Source organism: Copadichromis virginalis, linkage group LG4, assembly GCF_057382275.1.
Source record: "Copadichromis virginalis isolate Kocher_CV1m ecotype Utaka linkage group LG4, C_Virginalis_male_GT1.1, whole genome shotgun sequence".
NCBI classification, from domain to species: domain Eukaryota; kingdom Metazoa; phylum Chordata; class Actinopteri; order Cichliformes; family Cichlidae; genus Copadichromis; species Copadichromis virginalis.
This window is the reverse complement of record NC_140621.1, coordinates 34,300,664-34,326,165: the sequence shown is the minus strand read 5'-3', so window position 1 is coordinate 34,326,165 and position 25,502 is coordinate 34,300,664. Positions and strand designations below refer to the sequence as shown.

Below are 25,502 nucleotides of genomic sequence, written 5' to 3'. Positions count from 1 at the left end.
CATGCTGTCATGCAGCTCATGCTGTTAAAGCTGCAGTGCGCTCCGTACAGTCTGCTCGTCACTCACTCGCCTGTTCTGCTTGGTTAATGTGCTTAAAAGAAGAAAAAAAAAACGAGGCTGGCTGACGACCTTTCCCACCACGAAACGACTCCATGCAGGTGAAACACGGGCAGCTATCGACTGGTAATAAGGAAATGAGTTTTCTCTCCTCGTCTCTCTCCCTCATGTGGTGAGAAGCAGCCCAGTCACTCTAATCAGAAACGAATTAGCCCAACACGTGCTGGTCGAGGAAAGAGACGGAGCCCTTTTCTCTGTCCCGATTACGCCGACCCGCTCAGCTTCTACCTGCTCACCACCTTCCTGTCCACTTCATCCACTTCTCATCTGTTGCAGTCATGCAGTTTTAATAAGCAGGCACTGACTTTTTAATATTTGGGTCAATAAAAATTCAAACATTGTTTCTTGTAGACATCTTAAAGGGCTTTAACCCTGCATTCTGTTTAATGGCCAGTAGGGAGCGGCGACTCTGGGTCACAAAGACATGAGAAAGCGTCCAAGCACACATCCAAGGTGTGCACATTGGCTGATAGCTTGTCCATCACAAGACTAACAGACAACAAAGCAACAAACCTGAAAAAAGCATCGACTCCTCCAGTTTCTCCAATGAATTATCAGCTTTAAACATCCAGAGTACTGACGCTTGCTTCTGTTCCTCCACATCAAAGACATTAAATTGGTGCGTTTTATTGAACGGATGATATGTCCTGTTATACTCATGCTCAAATTTGCTTATAGAAAAATATAGTTGGATTGTGGCATTTGTGGAGTGGGCCTCGATGTTTAAACGTTAATTTGGTTGCACTTTGTTTTTAACAGTGTGCATATAGAAATATGTTTTTCATTAGAATCTCATGTTCACTCATGAAGTCACTCAAAGGTGCTGGAAAAATATACAAATATAAAAAATCCAAACTCCAACCCAGCGTGTGGTTCAGATAATTTTTCAGAATGAAGGTAAAACTTTACATTTAACACACTGAAAAACTGATGCTAATGGAGTCAGGTGGGGTTCACTGAAAAAGTGCAGCGCAGGCTTTATTTATCAGCCAATATTCCCTGTTTGCTAATCTGTTGATGTCTGCATTTATAACAGCTGATAGATGAAAGTTTAAACTAAACTGAGCTGTGAGTGTTGCATCGTTAGGCCACCAAAAGGCAACCTGCAACTTCCCCACGGACAAAAACCAAATAAAAATCTGCACACAACAAAAGTTGGAGAAATGTCTTTAACTTTAATGTGTCTGAAATATTACATTCTATAATAATATCGTATTCTTAAATCACCAAATCGGTATCATAAATATAAAACCTTCTGAATGTTTGGCTCTTTGCAGCTGCAGGGACACTGCTCTGTTGCGTCGAGTTGTAATAATAACTATTTATAAAGCACTTTCAAACAAAGTGCTATACAGCTATCTGAAACTAAAAAGATGAATAAATAAAAGGGATAAATAGCAGTACAAGTAAAACACAATACAAGTCAAAAACAGTAAGAATTTAAAAACTAAAAGGCAAAGAATTACGAAATGTGTCTTCACCTTAGTTTTAAAAACCTCCACAGAGCATGCCTGCCTAATATCTTGAGGGAGGTTGTTCCACAAGAACGGGACACGAAAAGAAAAAGCTCTCCAGCTGTCTTTTTTCTGGCTCTGGCCAGAGTCCTGAGATCGTAGAGCACGGCATGGAACATAAAGGTGTAAGAGGTCGGAGAGGTATGAAGGTGCCAGTCCATTTAAAGCAGGGGTGGGCAACTCCAGGCCTTGAGGGCCGGTGTCCCTGCAGGTTTTAGATGTGTCCTTGAACCAACACAGTTGATTTAAATGGCTAAATTAGCTCCTGCAGTTCTCCAGAGGCCTGGTAACGAACTAATCATGTGATTCAGGTGTGTTGACCCAGGGTGAGATCTAAAACCTGCAGGACACCGGCCCTCGGGGCCTGGAATTGCCCACCCCTGATTTTAAAGCGTTACAAGGGGTGGGTTTTGATAATCGATTTATCGATTAAAATCGATTCTGGCTTGGATAACGTGATATCGATTCATTAAAATCCTGAATCGATTTTTTAATATAAATTTATTTTGCCAGAAACGCCAGAATCTCAGGTTAAACCTCACAAAATTTCGAAAACCACCAAACAGGAACACAGATTCTTCACAAAGACGTAAACACAAAGCTCGACCCGCCGACGCATCAGAATCAGTGAGATGTCGCCTTTCTCACCCAACGGCACGGACACGGTCGGGGCTGAAAGCCGACAGCTCGCTGATTCTGATGCGTCGGCGGGTCGAGCTTTGTGTTCACGCCCTTTTTGCGCCGATTCTAAAGCTGTTAGTTTTAACTCTCTCCAAACATTATTGACCGAACTTCCACCACGATAAAATCACACTTCATGCACAGCTCTCTCTCTCTCTCCCCCTCCCTCCCTCCGCTGTTTTTTCCTTTTACTTATTTCCGAAAAGAAAACCAAATTTTTTAAAATTATGCAAAATTCAAAACGCTGTGTCTGTAATAAAACCGATCGATTCGGGACCTTGTGAATCGAATCGATTCTAGAAATCAGTGACGATACCCAGCCCTAGTTACAATAATCAATACGTGAAGACACAAATGCGCGTTCCCAGTTTCCTGAAAAAAGTAAACTAGACACAGCAGGCTGGACTGAGTGGTAGAAAAAACAAAAACTTAACCCCTGACTCCGATAGCAGACGTCTCTTTGCTCTAACCAGTCAGCATAACAGAAGGGAGAAAACTGTTGTGGGAAATGAAACATGAACTCAATGTAATGGAGTCTAAACCCAGCTTAAAAGTCAAAATCTCATTCAAACAAACACATACAGCACTTTGATCGTAGACATACGTACACACTGATCACACCCTGGTTGCAGGTCAAGGCTTTCTAATTCTAATTCATGCAAACACCTGAGGACTGATATAACTGTTAGGAAACACTCGTCACTGAGGTACACACATGGTGTGCTGAACAGTGTGTTTGTCTCTTGTCATTTTATATGATTATAAATTAAATTTGAGTTGATTTTTTGGGCCATAATAGATGAAAATAATCAGCAGATAATCTGATAATGAGGGAAAAATTGAGATATGTCTTTATTTTTTGGTTCTGTATGTCAGTCGGTGTTTATACAGAATTTAGAGGGTTGTTTTCTAAAATTAAAAATGTAAATGAAACATAATCCCAGCCAGTCTATCAGGGACTATTTATAGTCTGTATGGAAATGTGTGGGCTGAGCAGTTTTGTTTCTTTGTAGAGGCGACAACTTAATCCAAACCAAGTCCAAAAACCCCCAACCCTAAGTTGTGAGGGATTGTATCTTCCTTTAAATGCCTTTTTTTTTTTTTGCAATGCTCCTTTCAAAACACTGCAAATTGTCACGTTTATGAATAAGTGGATTGGGCGTGAGGAGACAGATATTGACATCTGACAGGCGTGAGGAGACAGATGTTGACATGTGACAGCCGGCAGTTGTCTTTTCTTGGAAAGCCGAGTAAAACAAAATGAGCTGAGGGCAGACTGCAGTCTTTACTGACAGGCGCATTCAGCACTCTTCATGCGTTATTAACAAGAATGGGTGCAAACAAACGCCTTCACGCTGTGCTAAAGTTACAGGACTTTAAAACAGTTTTATCACCGCCCTCAATTCTTCAAAGACCTGCAGGCGTGATTGCACACTGTCTTCCTGTCCCGCGCCGTAGCAGGCAATTAAAAAGCATCTCTCCTGCTGTTGAATAGGCACTCTTAGAGGGCATTCGACTTCCTCCTGGGCTGAAATTGACGTGACGGTGGCAGCAGCGGTAAAGCAGGCTTGGAATAAGGCCATGGATATCGTATCAGCCTGACCTGCAGCCACTGACAGGAATGTTGATGGAGGCAGGTTTATCTGCACCTCTGTGGAAAGGTGCTACTATAACCTTCACATTGACGATTTGAAAGTTGATTAGGAGACGACTTTGGCTAAAGTCACAAAGGCAGAGAGAGAGGGAGGCGAGCGGGAGTGCCATCCTCGCATCAGCGTCTCGTCCCGGCGTTTCATACTTTTGATATGATTTGCCGTTTGTCCACGGCTCTGCAAACAGAACGCTTGTTTCTTCAACGCAAGCCGTCCTTCCCCTGACATATGGAGGGCCGTGGACATGAATACTGATATATCTGTCTTAACACAGACCTCTGTCTTTAATGAGAGCCAAACATGGGCACATCCATTTTTAATACTTGAGTGACTTTTACTTAAATGTCATACTTGTGCATGCAGAGCTCTGGCAAAATGAAAACCAGCAGGGCCCGAGCCACTGGGAAGATGAAGGGACACGTTTGCTCCAGCATGGCTCCTGATCTTTTTCTATAAGTCACAAACACCTGTTTCCTGTAGCAGTTTTAGGATAATTTAATTTCAAAGTTTTGTTGTGATCACAAGTTCAGTCTCCTCCTTGAAGGCTTTACTTCTGTTGTATCCCCCCTTGTACTACTGAATGCTTTTGTCTTTGTAACTTGCAGTGCTTTCATCCATGTGATAAAGCAGTCCCCTTCCACGCAGATTCACAAGTAGGCAATACTTTTATTTTCTAACTAGCTAGTGCCAGCACTTCCTGTCTTGTTGTCTTCATTGTCATTCAGCTGTCTCCTCCCGTGATCTGATGCTGTCCAGCCCTCTCGCTGCTGTTGCAATCTGTGAAACGGACAAACTACCGTCCATCGGTGCAAGAGCGAAAGACTGACTCGTGGAATCAGATTGATGGAAAGCCAAGTGTTTAATGTAATTCCTGGACTTTACGACTTCTGTTACTGCAGAATATCCTAGTAGGCAATCATTTAGAAAACCACCTCGAGGTGAGAGTCAGCGTTTCTGGCGTTGTGTTGATGCAGGTGAAATGACCAAACAATGAAGCTTCTCGGGAATTTTGTCTCTTTGTGTTTGGACAAAAAAATTTAAGTAAAACTTTTTTTGCATCACGTTTTACTTTATTGCAAAACATAATAATCAATGTGCATGTTGTTAGTGAGAGCATTTCTTTTGTATTTTGTGCCATTTAAAATGCATTTAAGCATTTAGGATCCATTGATGTACACGGACTCATTATCGCAGTTACTGTTTTTGTTATTGTGTCGCTGGTTACACGAGAATGACACAGCAACTGACTAACTTCTGCTCCGACTTAGAAGGGAGATATTCTCCAGATGTTAATCTGAGAGATTAGTGATTGTTTAGCGCTGGGATGTCAAACTCATTTCACATCGATGGCCACATACAGCTGGACGAGTGAAACTCCTCTTTCTGTGAGTGTAAAGACGGGTAACTACACATTCATCCCTGAAGTATACTAATATAAGATACAAAAATGCAATTTCAGCAGCACGTCTCAGTTTTTCTACATGATAAATATGTCAAGCCGTCAATCGGTTTGATTAGCGACTGTTTGTAGTTTGTGTTCATCAGAATTTCCCTTTGATAGAACTGGAATCTGAGGAGAAGGCGACTACTGAGGTCCGAATAAAAGTTAATATTCTCTTTCTTCCTTTTATTTCAGAGGTTTTCCATAAGATGACAGCTCATTTTCAGGCATCACAAAACCAAACTGCTTCACCTCAAAGAGCAGGCCACAGGTGGCTTAGTACTAGAGTACGAATAAAATATTATCCCATTCCTTTTAGGACTTAAATGGTATTAAATCCCTCCAAAGTCTCCTTGTAGTCTTAACTAAATGTGGTCTTTGTGCTGTTCTCTCAGTTCCTCCCGGGCAGGTTTTCATGTCTGCTGTCAGTCAGAGGAAATGTGCTGATGGATGGCGGCGGTGTTTCACAGCTACACGGAGTCCTCAGCTCCTACACGAAGGCCCATTTTGTAGCCCGCGTGCCTGCGGCTCGGAGTAATTGGGAAAAATTAGTTGCGGTGCAGCGAAGGCCTGCACGCCCGTGGTCATGTGGAGCGCTCGCCTTTCTATCATTTACCGACTGCAGCAGCAGAATACCCTGCTACCTGTTTCTCAATGATAAGTCTCATCCATGATCAAATTATTAATGGCTGTCCAGTCTGAACCCGGACATTTTTAGGCCATCGTAATGCGAGGTGCTGACCACAGTGCTTCGTTAGTTTGCAGCAGACTCTGAACTTGGGACTGTGTGGAAATATCTGCCATTTAATTCCTGCACCTGTACTTTCTGTAGTATTAGAATATGAAGGCGCAGTGACCTTGGTGTGAAAGCCAGACTCAGTGCAGACAAAGCAAGCAGGTTAACGTCTAAGCTCACACCATATTCCAGCAGCATGCAGAACCACATTTAGCAGCAATGATTTGAAGTAACAGTTTTCTATATGACTTCATCAGTCTGTCACATCCTTCTTCTTTACAGCGCTGCTTCAGGTCATAGAGGTTTGCAGCTTTGTGGAGCTCAGGTTGAGGTCTGGATTTTGGAAGACTGCACCTTTTATTCTTTTTCAGCTTTTCTGCTGTAGATTTGCGCTTGAGATCATTGTCCTGTTTTATGATCCAGTTTGGACCAAGCTTTAACACTTGAAGAGTTTATGGGCGACTCAGTGGCTGCAAGGTGCTCTAACCATCACCTTTGTATGAGGTGTTGTTATTGATGTTCTGTGTTTGGTTTCCTCTGATTGTGGTGCTGTGCATTATCGTCAGTTGTCTCCAATTCGGTCTCATCTCTTTAAAGGACATTGTTCCAGAGGTCTTGCGGTTTGTCCGTACTGCCATGTTTTTTTTCAAACAAGCCGTACTTGTGCAGACTTTTCTAATTGTGCTTTCATGAACTTTGACCTTTAACGTGCTAACTGAGGCCTGTGAAGTCTGAGATGCAGTTCTTGGGTTTTTTGCACGGTCAGATCTTTGGCTGCCAAAACTACAGCTTTTATAGAGGTTCTCACATTTACTGGTGATTAATTAATGAAGTGCATTTGATAGCAGCACCTGGCTGCTGCTCCCCTTTTAATTGCAGTAAGGGTGTTCTTTGTGCAGGCCTTTGTAGTCCTGTTTATGTTTCATGGGTCTGCGTCTTTGTTCTTAACACAACGAGCCGTTCACCATGACATATGTAGTACATATGCTGTTAAAATGTAATGGGTGTGTTCCATTTTGACACTGTATTGACCACATGATTAATTGTTTCATTTTCTTATAATGATAATAACCAGCACACTCTAATAGAGTCTGGGCTAAATTAGACTCGGATTACTCTTTTAGGGCTCCAGACTCTAATGTTGCATTCTGACTGTTGTGAGTCAGCTGACAGCTTTAATTACAACGAGATGAATGGTTGTTTATTAGGCTGCCACTTCCTCGTGTTTTCAACTTCTGTCACTGCTTAATTTAACTGTTTGATGGGCACCCTCAGCCATAAAAGAAGCAGTGTAGCCCTTAAAGCCGTAAATCTGTCAACTTTTATTTCTTTTTAATCGACTGTATGCTCTAATTTCCTTGGCAATAATGAATTAGCTGAGGGGTACGGTTGGACGGTCGAAACCCCTTCTAAGAATTCAAGAGGATGATGGATGTGTGGGGCACCGTGTTGATGTGTCTGCTGGTGAAAGCTCTCGATCTTGGCTGCATGGCGAGAGGAGGACAGATGGTTAAAGAACTTGTAAAGAGTAAAGGCTGATGAGGAAAATTCCCCGATTAGTTTTTTTAATTAACGCTATTAATATATTTCATTGAACCAGTAAGACGTGCCTATGCCGTGCAGGCCGCTGTCCCAGAAAAGGGATGGAGGGATGTAATGAGCAGAGGTGTAGATGAGAGTACATTTTAATAGAGATGGCAAAGTTTCACACTCGTGGTCCGTCGCTCATATTTCATGATGAAATGTTGAGACGGACGCTAAAAATGAAAAATGCGTCTCCTTGTCACTTATTGATCTCGTGTTACTTTGTTTTTATTCACGTGGAGAAACCAGCCGTGCTTTGGTGATCTGTAAAGATTGTCTGCGTCACACAAACGTAATTGCCAAATTATAAGCTTTAATGGGGAGTGGTACGTACACACAGGAGTGACCCACACCAGACTGTGATGGCTCTGTCCCCGTGTCTGCCGCCTGCCTGTTAATCCCTGATGGTGGAGTTGCCATCTGCACTCAGTTTGGATCCAAGTTGTCCTTAAACACCTCACCGAGCCTGGAAACCAACCGTCCATCAACGCACTACCTTCTATGTGAAACTCTGAAAAAGACTCCTGTCCTCAAACATAAATATCCCATCATGTAGACTGTATATTTATGGCAGTTTTGAGTATCCTTAGTTGTAGGTAGTTTCCACAGTGCATGGATGTCATACTGGTCTGTTGTTGTGAAAGGAGAGCTGACCATGAAAGCAGAGTTGTTGATTTACAGGTCAGTCTCCATCCACTTTGGTTAGGGGAAGAATGAGATGCTGATACAAGAGGTGGAACTGAGCTTCCTTTGAAGGATGTCTCATCTTAGCGAGAGGGTGAGGAGCTCGGTCCTTTAGGAGCAGCTCAGAGTTTCGAGGAGTCAGTTGACCATGATGCCTGCTGGGTTCTTCCTAGGTGAGGTGTTCTTGCTGGGGGAGGCCCCGGTGCAGACCCAGGAGATGAGATCTTTTTAGACATGCCCTTGATCCAATGCAGCTGATTTAAATGGCTAAATGACCTCCTCAGCATGTGTTGAAGTTCTGCAGAGGCCTGGTAATGAACTAATTATTTGATTCAGGTGTGACTCTTGGTGAGATCTTAAACCTGCAGGACAACGGTCTTTGAGGCCTGGAGTTTCCCACCCTTGCCTTAGTGTCTCCTGGTAGAGCTGGAGAAGTTGGGTAGGGGGGAGGTCTTGACACTCTGTTTAAACCACTGCCCCCTGACTCAAACTTGGACCTGGACGGATGTCTTGTAGTGAGGCTCTGGACCCAGATTGAAGGATCAAATTTGAATTAATCCTCATTTCATTCTGAGCATTTGTCTGAGACTACAAGACGAGACCAAGATAAGGTCCTTTGATTGGGTTGACCAAACTATTTGTCAGAATTTGGTCATGCCTAACGTCCGTAGCTTTTCTCAGCACTGAGTACAATGCATCCCTGACTCATTAATATATTAATGTCTTTGTTTTTGTCTTTCAGTTGGCGTCAATATGTTCTACATCTGCATCATAGTCTATCTTTATGGAGACCTGGCCATCTACGCAGCAGCTGTGCCGATATCGCTGATGGAAGTTGCCTGGTAGGATTATTTTTGGATTTATTTCGAAATAACGAGATTATATTAGAAGTAGACCTACTCTGCTTGTCCTTAGCCATGATTAATATAGAGACTAATGTTTCCAACCATAGAGGTCAGTGTATGTACAGGTAATCTCTTCTCACTTTAGTGATTTCATTCCGGTCAGACTCATAAATACTCAGGAGCTTCTACTCGCTGGACTTCATAGAGCCAGTTCATAGGAGGTGCTTGTGAAGTTGTACAGAATTAATTAACATTAAGCAACAAGGCCCCTCTCTGCTGCAAGCCCCATTTTGCTTTGAGACATGAAGTGAGGCGCTCCAAAGCATTTTCCTGGGAGCAGCCTCCTGTTTTTGTGAACACGTGGAAATTTCTGTTGTGGTTTAACTTCACTTCTAATTTGTTCCTATTGTTTGGAAACGGGTGCTGCTGTAGAATCTTATCGGGACTATTGATAAGTATTAGTCTCAGTTCTTTTATGGGTATTGACTTTGTAACAAAAATGAAAGGGCATAAATACTCAGTTTAATATTGTATTATTGAAACTGTATTCATTTATTTACTCAAATTAATTTGGACAGTAGTGTAGTAGTGTAATAAATATTTAGCTATTTTGCTGAAATTACGCCTTCATTAAACATTATTTTGCAAAAACCGTTTGTTCCACTTTGAGTGCAGAAACCCCGCCCACCTGGCACTCAGAACATTTCTTTGAGGGGCAGCCAATCACAAAGTTGGCTAATAGGAGGTGCAGCCTTAAAGGGGGTGGGGCTAAAGTGGCAAAGCTGCTCAAGTAGAGTCCAAGCTTAAAAATACGAATCTGAAAATTGGGGATTACTTGTGATATTCTTCATGAAAAGTATTCATAACCTTTGTGCTTTTACTTTTGGCACAATGAAGCACGCCCGTCTTCTCATTGGCTCCTCTGTCCTTTCTCTTTAGTCCTGTTGTGACCTGCTGAACCCGAGATTAAGACAATAAAGCCTCGCTCTCACTTTTAGGCCTGCTCACCTCATACCGGTGCTGCTGGCGACTGAGTCGTGTTGATTTGCTTCCAGAAAGGTTTTTATTGCGAGTGTCTGGGTGAAAATGAGGTATTTCATATATAGTTATAGTGGACTGAGCCCTTCAGAGCCCAGATCACAGAAATAGTCATTCTGCCTTCAGTGTTTTTTTTTTATTATTTGTGGATTGTGACAGTTTCTGACAGTGATGTTTTTAATAGTTTCAGGCAGTTTCAAAGGAGTTTTAAGGAAGCTATAATGCACAGTCCTTTATTAACTGATTTATTTCAGTGAAATAAACCAACATGGCAGCAGCAGCAGTGTAAAACCGAGCTGTCTGAGAGCAGTCTATTCTCAGCTATTAATGGGGGAACAATCCAACCCTTGGTAAACATTCAGGCTTTTGGAGAGGGGCAAAAAAGGGCCACTGTAGAGGAAACAGGTGTGGTGGCTTTAAAACACAAGCCAAAATAGAAGCAGAAGGAAAAACATGCTACATGTGCTTAAAGGGGACCTGTGGTTCTCATTTTCAGCTCCATGTCTTTGTTCTTTGACTCTGCTAGGGTAGCTTTGCATGATTTCCTGTTCAAAATGTTCCTTGTTTCTCTTAAACTGGGCCTTGGTGCAGCGCCTCCGTTCATCTGTCTGAAAAAGTCGTTCTTTCTCCCATCTTTCTCGCTTTAAGTTCATGGCTTCTCCTCGTGACCATATAAGGGATGCCCCCCCTCGTATTTAACGTGTCCTTCCCTCTTCTAATTGGTGTTATGACAAAACTGACCTCTCCATCCTGTCCAGGGGTTTGGCATGCTGATGCTGTCTCATTGTATTAAATTCTCCTCACTCTGGTGCCAACCTTGCTAACCTTCCAGCTAGAACAAATGTGAGCTGTAACTGAGACTTCAGAGGCAGTTTGCCTCGCCTGAAGGCACAAACTGGAGACCTCCGAGTAACACTGACAGAACTAGATGATTTTCCTAACGCTTGCTATGTTACGCAACAATGACAGGCTTAGTGATCGCTCTTAAGCGATACGCTCTAAAGCTTTTCCTTCAGTGGAAATCTTCGTCTGTGTAAACACAGACATTTTAAATTAAACCTTTGATAAAAGTTTGTGCGTCAGAGTTAGAGCTGCGGTGACAGTTTGTTTGTTTCACACAGCCGACAGGTGACGGGGTTTAACATGAAGCTCTTTTTTTGTGATTGCCTGCAGTGGAAACCACTCCTGCAGCGCTGGAAGTGTCAAGTACAACGACACAGATCCGTGCTGGGGCTCTGTCACGAGGAAAGATGCGTACCGGGTGTTTCTGGTAAGTGTTTATTTATTCATTTTTTAACCTACGGTACTTTTATCAGTTTCCAGCTAACGGTCACTTTTCAAGCCTCAGGAAGTGGAACTTAGCCCAGTTCTGCAGCCACAGTCAGTTGACCTCAAAATGTTAGGACCAAGGCCAAACTGTGGAGAGCTGGCAGACTGTAGCTGCTCTGACAAATCCCTCCAACATCCAACTAACCAGTGCAAGCTACCAACTAGGGCTGCCACAAACGATTATTTTGATAGTCGACTAGTCACCGATTATTTATGCGATTAGTCGACTAATCAGATCATCATCATCATCCAAAATAAACAAAAAGTCCTTCAAAAATAAAATGCAGCAACCATCACTGGACGTAAAACTACAGCTTATTGCACCAGCAGCATCTGCTCTTATATAACTATCATTAGCTTACAGCTTTAAGCTTTTAAGGTGCTAACTAAAAATAAAGACAAGATGATAGTTTATTAAATTTTAATGAAATTTGCAGATTGTTTTGGTGAAGTTTAATAAACTCCTTGCTATCTAAAATATAACAGGACACCGGAGTAAATTCTCGAGCATCTCACACTTCTGATAATCAGCTGTCTGCTTGACGTTTATTCAGCTGTGTAAAAACTATAACTTTAATCTCAGACAAACCGATTTACTCAGGAACAAATAAAATACTAAAAAAAAAAGCCAAACAATAACATTTTAAGTTATCTAAGTGACTCATATATATTTAACCTGAGTAGCGAAAGACGGCGGTGGGTTTGAGAACAATTTGCCGGGAGTCCGGTGTTCTCACGGCGCTAGTGAGCCTAGCCCCCGGCTAGCTATCGAGCTAGTGGGTAACAGACGTCTCCGAAAACGTCGGAGCGCTTTTGAAAATATGTGGTGTCCTGATAAACTGAGCAGATATTTGAGGTTTACACAGCTACATTCTCGCCTGAAAATATGTTAAACGTTTATTTTGTGACCCAGAAAGAATAATAAGAGTAATATTAAAACTAACTAGCTGCCGCCATTGTTGGAAACTGCGCTGGGCCGCGCTATGAATTCTGGGACACAGCTTCTTCTTCTTCTTCGGGGTTTAACGGCAGCTGGTATCCTTGTACATGCTGTGCTGCCATCTTCTGTTTCAGTCCGTTATTACACTCTTAAATCCTGCTATTATTCCTGCGTCTTTTGCGATCTTACAAAGCTTCAAACGACACGTCGACTATTAAATCGTCGACGATTACGTCGACGATTTTAATAGTCGACGTAATCGTGACTAGTCGACAAATCGTGGCAGCCCTACTACCAACTAAAGATTCATTTATAGGGTTTTTTGTTCGGGACACACCAAAAAGGTGTGACAGTTTAAAGCCACGCCTGTATTCATAGCAGCTGAAAGTATCCTCTGGATCAGTGGACATGCAGTACTTTGTTCTTTTGGTTTGTCTTCTGGCTGAAATGTGCACAGAAGTGGACAGCTTTCACATTTCTCTGTGTCTCTCCTGTGCGGTTTTTGCAAATATTAAACATGTTTTTAAAAATCTAATTGAGAAAGTTGGCAACAACAGAATACATCTTGCTGTGTTGGTTCAACCTAACCAGGCTTTTCAATTTGGTTTCAAAGTGTTATTGTCATTTCCCTGGGTGGCTGTAGCTGAAATTGCTCTCCGATGCGTCCATCGGAGTATGAATGTGTGTGAATGTCAGTTAGAAAGCACCTAGGAAAAATGTGCTGGTGTGAATGGGTGAATGCACAAGTTGTGTAAAGCGCTTTGAGTGCTCAGAAGAGTAGAAAAGCGCTATATAAGAACCAGTCCATTTACCATTTACCAGTCCCTGTACAATTGTGCAATTCTTCCACTGATGTCCACAACAGATGGCAAACAGCAAAATCCACATATAAAACAGATAAATAGAATAAATTATAATTAAAAACGGTTATAAAATCACATATGTGCAAAAAATAGAACTATAGAAATAAAATGAAAGAATCTGACCTCCCGTGAGTTATGTGCATATTGTGGATATTTATGCAGTTTGGAGTACTTGATCAGCTGTATGTGCAGTAGACAGCTGTGAGTGTGCAAAGTGAGAAATGCAGACAGTAGCAGATGAAAGTAGGCCAAGATTAACTTCTGTTTAATGGCAGCAGGAAGAAAGAGTTCTTTAGTCTGCAGATCTTAGATTTCACACTTTCATACCTCCACACGAGGGTAGAAGTGTGAACAGTCCATGTTGGAGGTGGGTCTTTGATGAAGGAGGCAGCTGTCCTGTGGTCAGGCTTTCTGCTTCAGGCTGTAACATAAAAAGCAGATACTTGACTCTTCCTTTGCACAAAATGCATGCCGCTTGTTTCAGTCATAAAAAAAAGAGACCCAGAGCAAATCAAGAGAACAACGTTTGCAGAAAACCAGCACTCTTCTGAATTCATGGATTAATATGTATTATTTTACCACTCAGGACTTTCTCAGGGCTGGTTTGTGCCTTATTTATTTACACAGGACAGGCTAGTGAGTGCGTTCAGGTCTGTTTCATACCCTAATGAAGGAGATGTGGAAATCAATTTGTGGCCAGATCAAAGCGAAATTAATTTTATGGATTGAATATTCTTGGAAAATAGTCTAACTGATCCATTTTCTAATTGCTGCAGCTTTTTATCAGTAAACATAAAAATATATTTATGGATTTTCTGCATCACATGCAATGTGTTGCATATAGTTTGCATTTCCTACCCAACTTTGTTTATTCATTAACTCTTTATTACAATAATATGTGACAATTTTGTATTTCCTGTGGAGTTAAAACTGCAGCTCTGGACATTTGAGATACTAACAAGCCCCAAATTTCCTGCTAACCCCTTAGTTCATGGTCCCCTCAGGTTCTGTTCAGCTCGATGTGTCTCAGTCAAGTCGCATTTACAAACAGCATGACAGTAGTTAAATGTGGGAACCACATGCGAGGAAAAACAGGTGTCAGTGAGAGTTTGTGGACTTTGTTGTTTCCAGCATAAAAAGCAAAGACAGTACAAGAGGTTTGAATAGAAACGGTTTGTTCAGCAGTGCAAGTACAGCATGTTTTCCAGGGAACAGTATTCCACAGTGATGACTTCACTGGGCACCAGATAAAAATATTCTTTTGGCCCAAGCAGCCCATGTTCGTACACCCTGCATGGATATTTTTATCTCCCATAAGAACAAGGCGTAATGTGCCCAGCCTCCATTTCTGTCAGACTCTGATCTTAACAACATTTTCTGTTCTCTTCTTCACTCAAACTTCCCCCGACACCCTGCACACCCCCACCTCGGCTGCCCACAGGAAGTGTTTTGTGTCCTTGAAGTCTTAACTGTGATTTCCACTCGAGCTTTAACTTTGCACTGAGACAGTGATCGATGTGCTGATCTTCTCCTGAATAATTTTGGAGCCTCGCCTCTCTCCTCTCTCTCTCGCTCTTCGTCCAGTCCTTGCTTATATTTAACAGAATGAGCAGACAAAATAATTTCCCAATAAATGAACTTTTCTCTCCTTTGTCTCCTTTGGGGTGAAGCTTCTTGTTATATAAAACTAATTTAAATAATGCTGACTTGTGATCTCCGGACTTTTCGTTTACAGTTGCAGTTTTGCAGACTAATTTAACAGTTTCGTTAGAATCAATCATGATTATGTGAGACAAGAAAAAAAGATTTTTATGGCTAAGTAATAACAGAAATATGTATATAAATATATGAGACTCTCATTAACTAATAACAGCTACTCTGCGGTTTTGTCCGTTCCTTTGAAATGCTTGAAAAGAAAACCGTGCTGTCTGTGGACGCATTTCAAACTTGCAACAATGGAGTATTGTTTAGGAAAGGCGTGAAACATGCTGTCCAACCACCAAACCAAACTAAACCAAACTAACCGTGCAAGCAGTTGTTTCCAAGCCAGCTGAGAGATACAATCTCTCCAGCAGTGCTGTGTACGTCGAGGTCCCGCCGCAGTTGGAAAGTGCTCAGCTAGGTGGTGTTCAGGAGGTTTCATCCTCAGATACCAAAAGCCGTCCACTTGGCTCTTTTGTAGGAGTGGCAGCTTTATCCTGAGCTCCTCTTATCTCTAAGACTGAGCCCAGCCAACCTTCAGAGGGAGCCCGTTTCTGCCACATTTTATCCGCCAACCTATAATTTGGTCACTGCACACAGCTTGTGGCCGTTGTTGAGGGTAGAGACATAGATTAATTAATACTTAACACATTCACTTTCATGCTCAGGTGTCTCTTTACCGAAGTAGGACGTTACAGCGTCCACACCACTGTAGACAATGACTGCAGATGCTGCATCTGTCAGTCTCCCACTCTGCTCTCACCTCACCTGTGACAAGGACTCTTCCACCTGGGGCAGCACTTCATACCCAACCCTGAGCGGGCCCTCCGCTCTTTTCCAGACCCGTAGCTTCAAACTCAGAGGTGCTAATTCACAATCCAAGCCACTTCACACCTGGCTGCAAACCATCTCAGTGCGAGCTCGAGGTCACCGCCCGATGAAGACAAAATCGGTTACAGCGCTTTGAACTGACATCAGGGTTCTTACAGCGAAAGAGTAGATTTAACTTTTAACGTTTATTTCTATCAAAATTTAATTTGAAGTGGCAATGCCGCGTGCGTGTGTGCGTGCAGGCATGCATGGGATTATGTGAATAAGTCTTATATAGCAAAAAGTTGCACTTTGAAGAAATGAAGAGGAGCAGAGAACTGTATATAAATCTATGATATGACTAATGAAATAAGTAAAGTGAAGTTCTGGCTTGATAAAAACAAATTATCATTAAATTTGAATAAATCTAAACTTATGTTATTTGGAAATAGTAGTTTAAATACAAATGCAAAGATTCAAATAAATGGTGTTGATATTGAAAGAGTCAGTGAAAATAAATTTCTGGGGGTAATAATAGATGAAAAACTTAACTGGAGAGCTCACGTAAGATATATTCATTCCAAAGTATCACGAAGCATTGCAGTACTAAACAAGGCAAAACAGGTATTCGACAGAACATCACTTCATATTCTCTACTGTTCACTGGTTTCACCATACTTAAGCTATTGTGCAGAGGTCTGGGGCAATAACTATAAAACCACATTACATTCACTTTTTACTCTTCAAAAAAAAGCAATTCGAATCATCCACAATGCAGGTTATAGGGAACATACAAACTCACTATTTTTGCAGTCTGAAATATTGAAAATTGACGATATAGTGAAATTTCAAACAGCACAAATTCTATTCAAAGCAAAAAATAAAGAACTGCCAGGTAATATTCAGAGTATGTTTTTTTTGAAAGAAGGAAGTTTATAATTTAAGGGGTTTTTGTAACTTCAAAACAATGAAGGTACGTACTACAAGAAAAGGCTTTTGTGTTTCTGTTCATGGAGTGAAACTATGGAACAAACTGAATATGGAATTAAAGCAATGTCCAAACATAAAACTGTTCAAAAAGAGTTATAAAAATATGATCTTCTCGATCTATAAAGAAAAGGAAAATATTTAAATTAAGTGAATGTCTCTATTTAAAAACAAACAAACAAAAAATTCATGATGTGATATTATAGTATATAGTATATCAGAAATCTGTTCACTATTTTTATTACAAATTATATCAGTAAGGAAGCTGACTAAATATTCACTGATAATTTATGGGACAGGGGTGGGATTAAATAAGTGTATACTTCTTCCCACTCCCTTTCAACATGTAAATTAATCAGAATGTTTTTTTGTATGTAATTTGTATAGTATTTTTTTTTCTCTCATTTCTTTTCTAAATGTACTTGTATATTGTTCACATGTTGAAATAAATTACCAATCAATCAATCAATATGTAATGACACAAATGTAATTATTGTTCATTACACCGATCTAAATGAGTCAAACTTACACCCCTCGCGTTCGATTTTTCACTGTGTTAATAACTAGAAATAATATGATCTTTATCATAATCAGCTTACAGCTGACAAGTAATAATTTGTTACATTTTTATTTGTTTTTTATTAGGAATATAATTTTAACAGTATTTTTGTCCATCAGATCTTTCTTTCATATCTTCAATAAGTCATAATTCTGTTAGGGGGGATAAAACACTCCTGTGGTCGGCTCACAGTGGCTGGCCTGCGTCTTCACTGGGGTCTGTGTGGGGTCAGAGGCTCTAGCCTAAAGTTACTACCCAGACTGATGACTCTAAATAATTGACTCTTTCTTATCAGCTCTTCTTTTGCCTGCAGGGGACCATCAAAGCCAGCCCCACACAGAACCAGAAGTCTTTTTCAGTGTTGCATTGGGAGCTCAGTTGCCCTTCTTCTTCCATTGTGTTGAACTGGGAGTTTATTTCTGGGACCCACCACTTTCACTCAGTTGCAAAGTTTAGGACAGGTCGCCCAGGAAGCCATGCTCAAAATTGCTATCTGAAAGGCTGAGCTTTATGATAAATATACATGTCTCACCTTTATTCATCGGTAGAAATATCCTCTTCCAGCTGTATGTTTTTTAAAAAGCATTTCCAATCCGCCTGCACACATCCACCCTAATGGGTCACACTTTTTTTTAATCTACTTTTTTAGAGGACAGATATTCTCTTAAATTGAAACTGGCATCAAACGACACACCTTAAAATACCAAAGTTGTGCATTTAAATGAATCTTTCTGTAACCTTGATGTTTTAAAGATAATACTTAACTAAAGCCAGACCAGCTTCAAGGACGTTCTCGTCTCACACTCTTAAAGGAGCCCTGTTCTGCTCATTTCCACTGCCACATTTGTACCTTTGGAGCTTGAGTGGCTTTGTACGATTCACCGCTCAAAGCATTTCTTTTTAAAAAATTCTTAATACCACAGGCCCTGCAGCTGATCCGCTGAGTGAAACGAGCCGTTTTAGGTCCCGTTACTCTACCGCGAAGCTAACCGTCTCCTGATTGGCTGAAGTGATATTGATACTGGTCCCACTGACATCTTAGAAAACGGATGATAGAAAAGCTGGTAGGACTTTATTATACAACCTCTGACTAAGAGCATAACTGCCTCATAAATAAATGGAATTTCAATCATAGTTCAACAATATTTTCCAGTATTATATCTACGTACAGTGTAAGATGGAGAAACATTGTTTGTTTTTCTGCAAAGTTACCAGGAGTTTAAGCACTACTTAAATTACTTATATAATTTTCATAGTTTACTTTTGTTTTCACATTTACTTAAAAATTAATTATTTCTTCTTTCCTGTATAATACCTGTATTACTTAAAGTTACTTATAATATAATTACAGTATAATTATTTCTTTGTTGTAAGGTACCATTACGTGTTTCTGTCTGAAGCGTTACACATTATTTGAAATTACTTAAAATAACTGTAACAAAGAAATATTGGGGAAAAAACAACAGTTCTGATCTTTTATTCCACTGCACGATATATACAGGATTAGACAGAAACAGGATAAAATGGTCATCATGTACTTAAAGCAGCATAAACAGCTTTGAGGATAAAGAGTGCTTCAGGAGCTGCATTTACGAGATTCATATTATTTTGCTCTTTGCAGGTAATGCATGAAAACAAAACCAACTAACTCCAAGGTACTTTCTGTTAAATAACATTTATAATGTGTTTATTCTCCTTTCATGGTCACATTTAACCTGAGAATGTAATGAGTGCTTTGCACAGTTATAAGTGTGCTCGTTTTGATTTTGGATTTAAACTCAAGTTTAACAAATCTTCATTTTTTTCTTTTTTTTGGCTGCTTGCCACAGCCTATCATCGGCCTCCATCTCACCCTATCTCTGTCATCTTCTGTCACACCAACCACCTGCTTTTCTTCCTCCACCACATCCATGCCTGGCAGCTCCAGCTTCACCATCCTTTGCCCAATATATCAGCTCTCCCTCTGCACTGTCCATCCCTGCCTGAGCTGTCCCTCTGATATACGCATTTCTAATCATGTCCCTCCTGGAAATTTGACAAACATTGTCTGCTAAAAGGACAATGCTTTCTGACATGTGTGTTTGTTAACACCCTTCTAGACTACTAAACCGTGTCCACGTTTTAAGGCTTCCATTGTTAGCACATCAGCAGTGGGACGCTCGTTGTCGATGAACACAAAGTCGAAGGTTATTATAATGCCATGTCAGGAGAATAAAGACATTTGAATTATTTAAAAGGGAGTTACATTAAGTAATATTCAGATTACCTTAAACAGGAATCTGAATATTGGATGTGTAATTTTACCGTTTGATTAATAGACTTTACTCCATCTTATCTTTGAGACCAGTTTAGCAGCTGGGCTTCTAACGTCACTTCACTTTGTTCGGTTTGTTTGGCCGCGTCTCGTCTGCCCGGCGCTGCATTGTTAGATTTTTATGTGTGAATCTGTTGAGCAGTTTTGGCAGATTTTTTCCCCCAGACGGACAGTCTGCAGCACTCGGGGTGCTTTGTTCGCAGCGGACAACAGATTGTGGGTTATTTTTAGGTTTGACAGCAGCTGTCCCCGTGCAGATGATTAGACCTTTAGCAGCAGCGCTGTAGAGATGAGCAGGGATGAGAAAAACATTAAGGATGACACCTGTTTTGATCCGGGTTTTTGAGCTTTGGCAGCATTTGTGATCAAACGGGTCAGAATTTAACCTGTTTGATTCAGAGTTCCTTTCTTTCTTCCCCCCTGGAGTTTCAGGCCCTATGGTTTGTTTTTAGCGCCTCACCTTAGGCCTGCTCTCCAACCATCTGTCAGTCACCCAAACAGAGTGACAGGCTTGACACCGACGCCTCTTCTCCCCACAGGGAGATGATGGGTGATGTTTGTCGAGTGCACCGAGTTAAATTAGCCGCACGCTGCCTGTGATCTTGCATTGTCATATTTAGTTTCACTCAGCCACAAGCCACTTAAGTGTGATGTGAATATTTTATTGTGCATTAACCTCTCATTTTAATGAAGAATTCACAAAGAGACAGAATAATTACTTCACAATAATAAGGCCTAAAAGCAGCCGGGTTGATAATTCATCAGGTCACATCTTTAATCAGCATCGGCTTCGTGCATCAGCACTGTCAGCTGTGGGTGTGACGTGATCTTCAACTTCTGAAAGCTCTTACAAAGATCTGTTGACTGAGATCTGCTCTCCTGCTGATTGATTCTCATGTTCACCACCCAAATGGATAAATGGATGGCTGAATGCGTTATTTTCTTTTTCCCCTTCCTGGCAGTATTTGTTGGCTCCAGGGTGTGAAGGGGAGACGATAGAGGCCATTGCATAACAGAGTTGATCACAGTGTTGATCCTGGCCCTTTACACAGCTTTGATTGAAAAGATTAAGCGGCCGTGAAAGAGCCGGGTGTTTCTGGCTTTTTGCTTGAGCTCCAGCAGAGATTCCCGAGACCTCGATTAAACTTCTCTGTCCTTGATTGTCCCCAGATAAGTTTTCTTTTTGAATTTCACCACAGGGTCTGTGTCACACTGACTAGCCAAGCAGTGGTTGGTACACCCCACCCTGCTGGACGGCCAGTACATTTTAAATGGCTGATTTATTGTTCTCCCAGTATGTGGGAAGTGATGGAAAATCGATGCCGTATATGAGCTCAGAGGCAGTTTATGCTTGCGCTGCATTGTTCACGGCTTATCGTCATGCAGATATTTCAATTACACTGCGTGACTATTAAGCCACGCACAGTTTCATGTGTTGAAATAAAGTTAATTTTAACTCGCCTGTCCCCCACAGCTTCAGAAATGACCCAACCTGCCACTTTCCTCAATACAGACCTGATTGATTAATTAACTGACTAATAAAGATTTATTCTAAGAGGAGTTTCAGTGACCTTGAGTGCTGTTCCCCTTGAAGGCCGCGCACCTTGTTGTTACTGCAGTACTTTAGCCTGTTACGGCCTGAAACAAGCCATTTATGCGTAACTTTTACTAGAGAGCTTTGCATGATTCACACTTCAAAATAATCCCTCTCTTATACATGGCCTTGGTCTAGCCCCTCAGTTCATCTTCTCTCTGAAACAAGATGTTTCCTTCATCCTGCCTTGAAGCCGTGGCTGCTTTTTCTATCACGCAATTATTCACAAAAAAATAAAGTCAGCTGCCCCACACCCGTCTCTATTTTATTTAGAATTAATTGTGAATCCACTTCAAGTGAAATAAAGGACAGCACTGGTTTATCATATGACTCTTAATTATTGCTTTTAGAGAAATTATATTCTTCATATTCAAACTTGGTGAGTTTTACTTTGTCTGCATAGATACAGTTAATGACAGGCTCTCTATTAGTAATCTCAATCTAATCGAGCTGCACTGAACTGTGAATGAGTGTGAGCTTTCACGGAGAGGTGGAAATGCACTGTAGCAAGAAGTGTAGTGAAAAAAGCTAAATTGGTTTTATTCCAGTGATCTTGTTTTCATAATTGTTCAAAGCACAAATCTGAAATTAAATAATAATGCTGTTAATCAAAGGAAAAACTGGTTGGTTTTGGTAGTACAAACTACAGAAAATGGTGACAATGCCAACAAACTACTGGAAACAAATATAACCAACAACAGTATCTTATGTGTGGGAATAACTTGGAATAACGTCATTAAAAAAAAACCCAAAAAAAGTTTCATTCTTTTCCCTGTTGCTCTCTGATGCACTAAAGGACTCTATGCAGTGGGGGACACCTGACTATCCGGTCTGGAAGTATGACGTCATTAGCTGCTTCCGGGTCAAACGAACACTGCGCCATCACTGAGAGTTACAAACTGTCTAAATTCTTTCATCTGTAATAAAATGATCAGCATTCTGCTCTACCAGGTGTAACAGTGAAGTTTAACATCCAAGTAGGGCTGTGCGATATGACCAAAATCTCATATCCCGATATCAGACATCTATCGTCCCGATAACGATATAAATCACAAAAATGTAACATTTTCTGTAAATTCTGTGAATCTCAGGCAGCTCGACTTGCAGGAAGTGTTACCAGCTGCGCGTCATGTACCTGAGTCGAGTGTTTTAACCGATGCATGAAACGATACATCTGTAGACATAAGTTGTAACGGCGCCGTTTTCTTTGTATTTATTACACGGCGTGCTGCGGGGAAAAGCCTGTTCTAACGTTTGAGTCTAAGGTTTATTTTTTAGCACCCGGAGGCTCTTTTTTTTAAATTCTCATCCGTAAATACTCTGAATCACGCAAAAGAGTATGCAGTTTATTTTGAAAAGCCTCAACAGGATCTTGAGCTTTATTGTGAAAGGTTTATGTGGAACATAAACAAGCGGACACGCGATGGTGTTACCGTCGTTGTTGCTAACGACAACGCATAAAAACAGGTGGTTGTCCATCCATAGTGTGGTTATATTAAACATTAAGAGGAAGAGAGACCTTTAAGAAACTAATACAGCCACTACAGTGACATCAAAACCATGAACAAATATTGCCGTAAACAGTTTATTTTGCGACACCACGAAACAAACGATAGCGTAAAATGAAACGACAGACGTTTTTATATCGTCATCCGATATATATCATTATATCGAACAGCCCTAAACAGTGGTAATAAAAACAGAGGGAGGCTGACAGTCATCACTGACTGTTCTTTTTAGGGCTTGTTCAGATGAAATGAATACCAAAGATGGCTTGAGTGGCTCTCTACAAAGAATATAGCAGCACACCTAATGTTTGCAGCTAACCAAAAAACGTCTGAAACGATGTCTTTTGAACATTAGACAAAAGAGGAGATGTTTGTCCATTGTGCACAGCACTGTGTTTGGAGAAAACCAAATACACCATATCAGCGCAAACATCTCAAACCGACTGTCAACATGATTGTGGAGGGATGGTGGTTTGGGCACCTTGTGCCCATTGATGAACTCCAAAGTATTCTACAGTGAAATGTTAACGTTAAATCTCGGCCCAACCTGGGTCATCAATAGGACAATGATCCCAAGCACAGCAGCAAACCTCCCACTGAATTATTGAAAAAGAAAAGAATGAAGGTTCTGCAATGATCCAAAGTCTAGATCTGTGATAATGTGAGATCCTGATAAAGTCATGCAGAAAACCATTAGAGCAGCCTGGAGTCTCTGCAGACCTGAGGTTTTTCTACACAGTTCTGTATACCATTCTTTGTGGTTGTCCTTCAAAGTGGTGAGCAAAGGTTTGACTTTAATTAAAACGAAATTTGGACCTGTGTACTTTTTATACGTTTATTCGGTACGTCTGGCAAAACAGCAGGATGTGAAAAAGTAGTGGGATAACTGAGTGCGTGTAAACAGGCTCATGCAATCCTGACAATCTAAATCACTTCATTCAGACATTAGTTGTCGTCAGTTTATTATTGGGCTGCAGTTCTGTAGACAGATTGTTGTGCACGGTTTGGGGGATGTTTTTAGCTTTTATGCATTTGTTCTCTTCTAAAAACATTTGTGTGCCACAGTTTGTTGGTTTGTTTAAAGCTTGTGTAATCATCTGACTGTTGGTTTTCTTTGCTCTGTTGAACTGTTTTAGCGGCAGTTAATTATCCCGACACTGAAAACAAGTTTTACATGAAGTCGAATGCTGCATTAAAAGCAGCTCGTTTTAAACACCTCAGTTTGATCTAATGTGGGCCAGACCACTGAAATTACCTTTTTCTTTTAGCATAAAGAAGTTTTAAATGTATTTTTTAAAAAGTTCACTTTAACAAAGTGATGATGAACACCCTGAGATGTCTTAAGAAAAATAATGCGTCTCAGTTTTTCCACATTCATTCAGTTTAATGCCATTACAGAAAATGGTGCTGTAGTAAATCAAAGGAAGCCGTCGGCGTGCCTCCTCTGAGAAATAAATCCCTAAAATTACAGAAAAAGTATTACTCACACTTTCTCCTGTGATTAAAAAAAGAGAGAGGATATTTTCTATGAATTCACCAAAAATGTTTTAAATAATTTAACGGTGAACGTGCAATAAAAAATCAAAAACCTCTGTTATTCAGTGGAAGACTAACTGTGAATATTCATTTTATTTGTTCATCTATTGCTTATTTACTCTGTGTGAGATGGAGGCTTTGTAAGAAGTCTGCAAAGCTTAGAGTTTAGAAGCTCCCAGTTCCCAGTTTTAGCTCTTGTTTACATTTTTCAGTGGGCTGGTTCTGATCCCTGTGAACTCACCCTACATAAACCTCTAAATGACACATAGTGTGTACTTGAACTTGATGAAAAGCGGATGTTTTTTACAGTGTCTGAGCTCATTTTTCCTTATCCTTGAAGTTTGACAGCTCATGTCATTTCTATATTGGAGCCTAGTATTTAAGAGCAGTTTCCATCCTGCTGATCTGCTGCACATGACTGAAGCAGTCATGTTTGATTTGTACAGTGCAGATATATGCTGTATGTAATGGCAGTGGCTATCCCAGTCAGGGCCGGAGCAGCGGGGAAACGACAGTGCAGATGGTTTAATGGGGATTATCGCAGCGGGATGAAGTGTTGGAGCTACGATCCACGGGGGGGAGTCCACTCCATGCAACAGCAGGAAGCTGTATCAGAGCGGGGAGGGGGGAAAGCATGGTGCTGTTTAAATGGTGGAGACTGGAGAGGAGGGAGCAGTTATCAAGGAGACGTAGAGGTCACTGAGGAATAACTGATGGACCTTTTTAAAGTTTTAAAAATTAGGTTCAGATAGTTATTCAGGCCATTTTCGTGTAGGCTGATAAACAGAATGATTAATAATGGGGAGTTGTTTAGGAGAGATAATGTACTGTACACTCATGCATCATGCCTTTATTAAGCAGTAGCATGTTCAAGGGCATTGTGAGGGTGGGGCACCTGATGAGACTGTCCTCCCAGAATCAGCATCATTTGTTTCAGTAAATGCAAAAAAGTCACAAGTTTAGGTTTAAGCAAGGATGGAATGTGTCGTAAAATCACAACAATATCAAGTGGTTCAACAAAATGTTGCAGTTTGATTCTTGTTTCTTATTAGAGCAGTAAATGGTGAAT

The 25,502-nt window shown here is 40.9% G+C and overlaps 1 protein-coding gene across 2 annotated transcripts in view; it reads left to right on the top strand.

Moving 5' to 3' along the window:
- slc38a12 (solute carrier family 38 member 12) overlaps positions 1-25,502 on the top strand; it is a 73,093-nt gene that overhangs the window by 12,933 nt on the left and 34,658 nt on the right. For both annotated transcript variants that reach the window (XM_085455033.1, XM_085455032.1), the window contains exons 7-8: positions 9,152-9,251; positions 11,466-11,562. In XM_085455033.1, coding sequence (XP_085311159.1) covers positions 9,152-9,251; positions 11,466-11,562 — 197 coding nt within the window. The remainder of the gene's footprint in view (positions 1-9,151; positions 9,252-11,465; positions 11,563-25,502) is intronic.